Raw genomic sequence first — 9,391 nt, forward strand, 5'->3', positions numbered from 1 at the left:
TTTTTTTTTTTGTTTTTTTTCTTTTTTTTTTTTTTTTTTTTTTTTTTTTTTTTTTTTTTGAACCCATCTTGTCACTCATTGTCATACTCGATATCGTATCTTTGCAAGTGAATCTTGACGAGTGCTACGACAAAATTTTGTTCGCTTCGTTTCGGTCCAAGTTCGGAACGACGTCGGGCTTTTTCCATCTTGCGATAAATAATTGGCGACCGAGTGCAGCGCGTTTTATTTTCTGTTCATACCATTCGTGCTAAGATCGAGAAAGACTTTGAAAAAAAAAAAGGAAAAAAAAAATGGCATAGTTGCTTGAATCTGTTTATCCTGTGTTCTCGCACATTTTCCGTTCTGTACCCCGTAGTTAACTTATATGCGTATACATATGTATTTTTTTTTTTTTTTTTTTTTTTTTATAAATTTATTTAAATCGATTTACTTTTGACTACGTCGAAGTGAGCCTTACCCACGTTTTGTATGATTTTCCACGATACAGCTGGCCTGACCGAGGTGATTATCTACAGCTCGCCGGATGACAAAAAGAAGAACAGAGGCTTCTGCTTTCTGGAGTACGAGTCTCACAAGGCAGCCTCCTTAGCTAAGCGGAGGCTGGGCACTGGCCGAATCAAGGTCTGGGGCTGTGATATCATAGTTGACTGGGCCGATCCTCAAGAGGAGCCTGATGAGCAAACCATGTCCAAAGTAAGAGTCGCGGCGAGCGCAAGCTCTTCTTTTCGTGTTTTCGGTATGTTCAGGTTGGGTATGGACGAATGTAGTTGAGGTGTGGGTTTTTGGCATTTTTTATATAAGGCGGTAGACTTTTTTTTTTTTTTGGGTAATTCTCAAATACTCTTGGTCGAAGCTCGAGACGCTGTCCAGCAAGTTGTACCTTGACTTATGGGAAAAGGACTAACGGCCAATGATATATTGTGCTGGGTCCCTTTTGTGCCTTCGTACTCGTGCAACCTCAGTGGTTAGAGTTTCGCTCGATCTGGAATAAAAGGAGGATCTTATGTCTCCAGGTACGCGTGCTATATGTAAGGAACCTGACACAAGACTGCTCAGAAGAGAAACTGAAGGAGGCCTTCGAACAATATGGGAAAATCGAGAGGGTGAAGAAAATCAAGGATTATGCCTTCGTTCATTTTGAAGATAGGGATAATGCTGTTAAGGTACGAAGACCTTTCTTTTTTTTTGTATAATATTTTTCTTTTTTCTTTTTTTTTTTCCTGCATTCACGTAGCTAATTCGCGCTTGATTACTTAGGCGATGCGCGAACTTAATGGGAAAGAGATCGGCGGCTCCCATATAGAGGTGTCGCTTGCGAAACCTCCGTCCGACAAGAAGAGGAAGGAAGAGATCCTGCGGGCCAGGGAGCGTAGAATGATGCAGACCATGCAGGGACGCAGCGGGTAATTTTTTTATTTTTATTTTTATTTTTATTTTTTTTTTTTATGTCTTTGATATCTTGCCTTCGAGCGTGGCTCTTCTTGGGTGTTTGTTTGTTAATTTTATATTTGATTCGTTGTTCACAGGGGCTCTCCGTTACATGCTAGCATGCTGGGGGGTCCGATGCCAGTCCGTGGGCCTGGTCAGGGGCCCCGCGGAACTGGCGCGGGCATGCGGGGACCAATGGGACGTGGCGATTATGGTAAGTAACCCTCACCCACTCCCCCTCAGTCGCGACCCGTACCATCGTTTACTTACAGTCTTTCGTTTCACTAGCTTATCCGCACGTTACCGTATACCTTGATGGGAGTCTCTTGTAAGGCGCTTCCGGTTGTATCTTTATTAGGAAGTCGAGTTTGGCGGGAAAGTTTGTTTTTCAAAAAAAAATTTTTTTTTTTCTTTTCTTTTCTCTATAACAAGGCGATTTGGAACGGGATCGATCGTCGCGCAAGAATTAATTTTTAACGATTGGTTACAGTAACTTGCGGATATTTTATACGTGACCCCTCACCTTTGGCATTTACGAGATTACGTCTTTCTGTACTAAGAAAAAGGAAAATCAAAAAAAAGAAAATGTAAAAATCGTTTGTCGCGATCGTTTTTTCTGTCAGTACCCAATAGGTCTGTCGTGTCGCGAGATAACAGCGCGCGATTTTGACTCGAGTTGGTTTCTTGTTATTTCGAGTGTTTTTTTTTTTACTTACCATTTCTGCTGTTATCTTGACAATTAGAAGAAAATTCATTGTCTAGATACTCGGATGATAACATGTTTTTTTTTTTTTTTTTGACACGTTCTCGCACAGTACCTAGAACGGTTGTTCAATTGTTTTTTTTTGTTTTAGTTGCCTTTTTTTCTATTCGTTCTCGCTTGTCTCCGTTTTTGAATGATCGTACGCGGATAATTTTTTTTTTCTTTGGTACAGTCATCGTCAAATTTTCAGGTTCATTAATGTGTAAAAACCCTAATCGAATATATTTTTTCGAGTATAGGATTCGAAGGTCCTGGCTCATTGGCATTGATTTCTTTTCTTCCCCCTCCCGTGATTACAGATCGACCAAAAAAAAAAATGGCAATTGCCAATTCATTCCTTTACTTTGGACATGTTATTCTCTGTCCCTTATTCTTTTTTTTTTTTGTATATATACTTTTTTCATTTTTTTTTTTTTTTTTTTTTTTTTCTTCAATTCTTCAATGAATTATACATAACACAGATATATGTCCCGCATGCCTTTGGGGATTTTCTTCACTATCTCACTACATACCTTGGCTTACGCGCATGATAGGCAACTTTGAAAAGTGTGAATATTATAAAACTTAGCCGAGACTTTTTTTTTTCTTTGCGAAGGACACTCGCAGTGCCAAGCAGGATTTTACGAACACGTATCTCTTCATTACATAACATCCCTTCGCTCCTCCGCATCCCAGTACGTTTCCTATTATCGTTTCACGTCTAGGATGATAACGTAGAAATTTCGCTCAATCGCGCGAGTTTCCCGAAAAAAAAAAAATCACGCGAATGAGAATCCCTTGGTTCAGTCGGATAAAAAAAAAAAAAAAAATTCCCAGTCTTACGAATTTTTTCAATTTTTTTCTCTTTAATTATACGTTCCTTCGACGTGCATTCTCGCGTAACATCGTTTACGAGTCGGAGCGACTATGTGGAAACGTGTTAAATTTTAAATGGAAAAAGTTTCAACATAATTCGAAAGGTTGTAGTGAGAAAGTGGCACGAAAAATTTGTTCAACTTTTATTTTTCTTCAAAATGTCATTTCATTGATTCGCAATGAAAAATTTTTTTTTTTTTTTTAATTTCCTTTTCTCGTTTCTCATTAACTACGTACTACCAGGGTACATATCGGACGAGATTCTTTCACTCTTTCCTTTTGTTCTCGCGTTACGTTCGGAACGACCAAAGCACGAGGAAAACCATTTCATATTTCCCGCCTTTACGAGTAATCCGCGTGCCCGCGCAATTTTTCGAAGAATTGTGGGTCGGTGGCGTGTAACTTTTTTTTTTATTTATTCATAATTCTGTGTGTATGTGCGTGCGTGTACATGTATATATTACGTCATTATTAAGTATATATAGCAGTACCTTTGTTACCTTACCACTACCACTTCCTGTGTCACCCGTTATACAGAGGATAATCGAAGAAATTCAACTCTCTCTTTCTGTCTCTCTCTCTCTCTCTCTCTCTCTATATATATATATATATGTATATATATATATTTCTAGATCCCTACAACGACCATACCCCCCGTTGCATGCGTATCGTTTGTCTCTTTTTTTTTTCTTGCACTTACAGTTTGGTACCCCTGATGGTAACATAATCCGAGTGGCAAATGTAAATTTGTTTTTCTGCCAGTATTTTCAGGGATAGTCTTTTCTCGTCCCCCCCCCCTTCTTTTCTCTTTGTTTTTTTCTTATTTTTATTTATGTTCTTTCTCTTTACTTTCCTATCTTCCTTCTCCTAATCTCAGTACCACCCTCCCCTCCTACTCCTCTTCAAACAAACCTCCTCACCTCAGTGTCCCGGTCGTATCTACGACTTCACTGACTATTTCCCCTTGCGCCCAGCTGCCAGGTTCAACTCTGTCTTCCTCCCTTATCCCCTCCCAGCGTTGTTGTTCTTGTTGGGTTGTTTTTTTTTTTTCTTTTTTTCGTCGGATCATCACATACATATATACATACATATTATCCTTTGCGTTATACCGTATCTCGTTTTTTTTTCTTTTTTTTTTCTTTCGATCGAACAAGCCTGTCCTCTTTTTTTCTTTTCTCTCTCTCTCTCTCTCTCTCTCTCTCTCTCTCTCTCTCTCTCTCTCTCTCTCTCTCTCTCTCTCTCTCTCTCTCTCTCTCTCTCTCTCTCTCTCTCTCTCTCTCTCTCTCTCTCTCGTTGCCCCCTTTCCTTAATGTGAGCGTGTTGGTTGGTTGTTAGTCGAAAGGATATCATTTGAAGTAAACATTATTATGTAACACGTACGAGTGTCCTTTGTGCATCAACGATTGAAAAAGTCAAAAATCTATTTTACAGCTCTCAAGGACATAGGTAAGCCGCGACTTATGAGAATGACGAATGCAAACGTAGAAGTAATCGTATACGTACAACATATATATATATATATACATACATATATACACATATTATCTCCTCGATAGTACGTTGTCATCGTTATTGTTGTTATTATTATCGTTATTATTATTATTATTGATTGTCGGTAATAGTGTTGATTCTTATAGTTTTGTCTTTCTTTTCTTTGTCTCTTCTCTTTTTACCATATCTTCTTTCTTTCTTTCTCTTTCGTCGTTGTTCTGTTTTTTTTTTTCCCCTTTGTTTACTCTTTATAACACACGTATATGTATATATATATTCCGTTAATTTTATCACTCTCTCGGAACGGTGATAACTTGTTGTTATTGTGGTATTGGCGCGTTCGATCGTATATACACATATATATGTATATGTATATATATCGGAATAAACGAGATCGTCGAAAATTCATGCTACGTACTCGGGTATTCATGCTCCCTTCTTTCTCGTTGAATTCGTCTAAAAAGATGTGTCTGTCGTGGGCAGTACGACAACGGGGTACCACCAAGCCATTTGCATTGGCAGGCTTTTCGTTGGGCGTAAGCTGCTTCCTCGTAGCGCGAGTAACACGTTCGGGTTGAAACGTTTTTGCGATTAAAATCGCGAAAGCCGAGCATCGATATATCGAAACTCGGATATCGAGGTATCTGACTCTCGAATACCATTCGAGCAAGCGATTTTCGACGATCCCCGTAAAACAATATATACGTATTATGATCAGGATGTGACGTATGGTGGTAGGGTAATGATTTTTGTAAAAAAACATTTTTTTTTTTTTTTTTTTTTTTTGTTCTCTCTTTATATTAATTTGAAACCTGCGCGATACGCATATATATGCATACTATCGATGCGGTAGATTAAATGAATTCTGTCTGACTCTCCTACGTACATACGTGTGGCCTCCGCTGTGCGTATGCACGGGGAAGGGACGTGTACCCGACGAAATACGATATATCGATGTCAATTATCGAACCACGATTTCTCGTGTTTCTCGGGCAGTACATGGGAATTTGAGGGAAAAAAAAATTTATCTTTTTTCCGGCATGCCCTGGTTTTTTTTTTTTTTTCTTTGTTCACGTGTGTGTATATATATAGCTCTTTTCTTCGACGTTTACGTATAACGAGGGGCGGGAGGGGGAATATCGTGTATATCTGTTTTGTGTTTTTAATTATCTCGACCCTCGCATATACGTAAACTTTACTATATATATATACATATACATATATATATATATATATATACACACACACACAACTTTTTTTTTGTTTTCCTCTTACTTGGTTCGTTCTGGTTCGTTGTTGTACTCTCTTCTTCTCTTGTTGAGTATATAAGCTGCCAATTTGGATAATATCGTGGCTAAACTTGGGTCTATTTGTAATGTGTGTTTTTATAGATTATGATTACGACTATTACGGTTATGGGGATTATCGAGGTGGCTACAGTGATCCATATTACGATGACTATTATCGATACGAAGATTACTATTTCGATTATGCGCCGCCTCCGCCACCTGCCAGAGGGAGAGGCAGGCAGCCTCAACCGGTGGGTCGCCTTTTTTAATCGTTTTAAAGTCGTTTCTTCGTTCTTGAATTCATATATATATATTATTATTATTTTTTATTTTTTTTTTATTATCTCTCTCTCTCTAAATATTCTCTGACAATATGCGGTAGTTTGATTGTGGCACAGTGTTCGCGGAACTCATATATATATATATATATTAAACCCGTCCTCTCTCCCCAAGTCACTCATTCATTGTCTGCTGCCATTCGCTGTTGGTGTCGACATGTATTCTCATTAATTTTTTTTTATCTTTTTTTTTATCGTCATTGAAACCGCCCCTTTAATTTTTTTTTGTACACACTCTTATTACATACCGCCTCGGCGGTCTTAGCTGTTTTTTTTACATGTCTGGTATATCGATTGTCTCGATACGCTATTTTTTCTCTCTCTCTCTTTCTCTCTCTCTCTCTCTCTCTCTCTCTCTCTCTCTCTTTACACTGTTATCAAAATTCTCCTTTTTTTTTTACAATTCCAAAGCCATACGCAATAAGTGTATGCCTTCACTCACACAATTCGTGGCCTGTGCGTGTGTACGATTAATCATACGGCTTTTTTTTTTTTTTTTTAATTAACCTTGTGCCGGCTTATCACCAATTAATCGTTTAAAAATTAATCGATACTAATCGCTGTACTGTATATATTGCTAAAAAAAAATGTTTTGTTTGAAAAAAAAAAAGAAAAAATCTGACATTTGCGGATATCGTCTACACGTTGGGACGTACCTGGGTCCGTTTGCCTGTGTACTGAATATTAATATGAATATTAATATATCTTATACGTGCGTCTTACAATGATAATTGTATTCGGGGCGGATGCGACAACGAGACGTTTTACTTGTATTTTGCTGCGAGAAATTTTTTTTTTTTTTCCCTTATTACGTATACTCGTATTGGCTTATTATTGCGTTTCGTCGTCGCAGTGCTGTCTGTTCGTGAGTTGAAAAAAATGTTGTTTCCTCTATTTCGCTCTGTCTTGTATCATCATTATTTTCTTTTTTTTCTCTCTCTCTCTCTCTCTCTCTGATCGATCATCGTTCATACAATTCATTGCACCCCGGGTACACCGGTTCGGAATGATCCTTGACTCGCTCCGAGTATTGTAATCTGTTGCCGCACCCGCCTAAAGCGATATCCACGACTGTCTTTATTGCCACGACTAACTCGTCTAACCCGAACACGTTGCCACTGTCAAATTGCTTGCCAAAATCATATCTGAGCCATGGTTAGACCCATTCGAAATTATCTCTAAGTCAAAATTGAAGTCAGGTACAGAAAGAAGAGGTATCGTGGAGACGGTACGAGAAAAAAAAAAAAAAAAGAAGGAACGGAAAAAGGAAAGAAATAAAAGGAGAAGAAAGACAGAAAGAATTGAACGTACGAAGAGGAAGGGACGAGTAAGATGAGAATGTAAGATGGGCGAAACTGATGAAAACGGTGCTTGGGGACTATGTGGGGGGCACGTTGATGCTGGTAGGAGATGCGAGAGTGACCGGAGGGAAAATTATTGAGTGCGATAAGGGAGGAGAGTGGAGAGACGAGGATGGAGAGAGAAAGATAGGAATTTGAGAAAATCGAAATCGAAACTTTTCTCGATTCACGTTTACAACTCCGTGATCTCGTTGCACCGATTTTTTCTTCGTGTTACGATTTGTCTTTGCTTCTCTTTTTTTTGTGTGTTCTACCTCTCTCTCTCTCGCTCATCTCGTCTAGCAAATTTTGCTAGAGTGCGGTAGACTCGACTCTGGAGGTTCTTGTCGTGTCGAGCGAGGAGGCACGTGGTAGACGTGGGTAACGATTTGAAGAAATGGAGAAAAGAAAGGATAAGGAAAGGAATCATCGTGACGAAAGGAACGAACGGAGGATACGAATGAGTTACGTGATGACACGGAGGTTCGAGGCGAATTATAAGAATGATTTTTTTTTCTTTTCGTTTCCTTTTTGCTTCATATTTTTTTTTTTTACTTACACATTCAAGAGAAAGAAAAAGATTTTTCTCCTTAAAGTTTTTTTTCGTTCTCAACATTTTCTTGGAGCGACGTTGCGTCTCGTGGCTCGGATATGATGTATCTTTCTTCTTCTTCTTCTTTTTTTTTTATGCCAAATTACAGGGTTTTCCAAAATACGAGAGCCTTGGACAACCTGTGAACGTCATTTAGGACTCTGCCGTCACTTGTCTATCTGTCCTTTTGTTCATTTTTTTACATATAGTCTAGATATATGTATATTTTTATTTTCTCTCTCTCTCTCTCTCTCTCTCTCTCTCTCTCTCTCGTAAATCGTTCGATTGCGATAAACTTACAATCCCGTGGAACAATTTATTATCGTTTGCATAACTACGTGAATCCGTTAGAAGAAAATGAAAAAAGAGTAAATCGCAATCGACGATTTGCCGCAAAGAACGGCGAGTCGAGTCCAACGGATTGGAAAAGAAAAGAAAAGAAAAGAAAATAATAAGTACGAGAAAAAAGATTGGGTACAGTGAAGAGGAAAAAGAACACGTATTAAAAAAAAAAGTCCCATTTTCAAAAAAAAAAAAAAAAAAAATCGAACGAGCACCAAGAGCTGACGTGTCGCCCTCTTAAACGGTCACGTGTATATTTCGAAAAAGAGACGAAAAAAAAGATAGTTTCAGCCGTGTTATCACGATATCGCGCCTAGTTGTATATACACATACCGACAGTTTCCATGGACAGAAAAGGGAATGAGATAAGGAGACACATGACATATATATTATTATAAACAATATTATTAATGCTAATGATAATTAGAATAATAGTATATAATATTTACTGGTGGGTTTAGTACCAGTAGGACAAAGGACACGTGTCACGGCCTTATCGCTTGCTTCGGGTTTTTATTTGTTGCCGCCGTAACGTACGTAATACACGACGTATCCGAGTGCTCAACGCATTATCCCCGTAATACATCCATACGCGTTGTACGTTGCATTACGGGTACGCGTTTATTACGCTTTCCGCACTAGAAACGCTTTTACGCTTAAAATATATTATTTTGCTGCTGTTGGCCGCCCTGTCTTTTTTTTTTTGTTTTGTTTCACGCTTTTTATCATTATACATATCTCTCGATTGACTTTGTTGTTCTAGCTGCCGGTGCAGTAGCTTGTGTCGCTTAAAGTACCTTCGCCAAATCACCAATCCGGCCCGCTTTACGCTTTACCACTTTGGATAACTCTGCTAACTCTGCTGCTGTGTGTAAAGAGATTTTGGTTAGTAAGGATTTGGTCCTAGGTCAACAACACCGGACAACAAAAAAAAAAAAAAAAAAAAAAAA

At 38.5% G+C, this 9,391-nt stretch overlaps 1 protein-coding gene across 15 annotated transcripts in view; it reads left to right on the top strand.

The window, feature by feature from the left end:
- Positions 1 to 9,391, top strand: part of LOC107265004 (heterogeneous nuclear ribonucleoprotein R) — a gene marked incomplete in the record, with an annotated part of 39,617 nt that overhangs the window by 22,943 nt on the left and 7,283 nt on the right. For 14 of the 15 annotated variants that reach the window (XM_025082631.1, XM_015733906.1, XM_025082633.1 and 11 more), the window contains 6 exon segments: positions 491 to 696; positions 1,017 to 1,166; positions 1,261 to 1,406; positions 1,530 to 1,645; positions 4,481 to 4,495; positions 5,932 to 6,080. In XM_025082631.1, coding sequence (XP_024938399.1) covers positions 491 to 696; positions 1,017 to 1,166; positions 1,261 to 1,406; positions 1,530 to 1,645; positions 4,481 to 4,495; positions 5,932 to 6,080 — 782 coding nt within the window. 15 annotated transcript variants of the gene reach the window in all.

Source organism: Cephus cinctus, unplaced genomic scaffold, assembly GCF_000341935.2.
Source record: "Cephus cinctus unplaced genomic scaffold, Ccin1 Ccin1_scaffold0215, whole genome shotgun sequence".
Lineage (NCBI taxonomy): Eukaryota > Metazoa > Arthropoda > Insecta > Hymenoptera > Cephidae > Cephus > Cephus cinctus.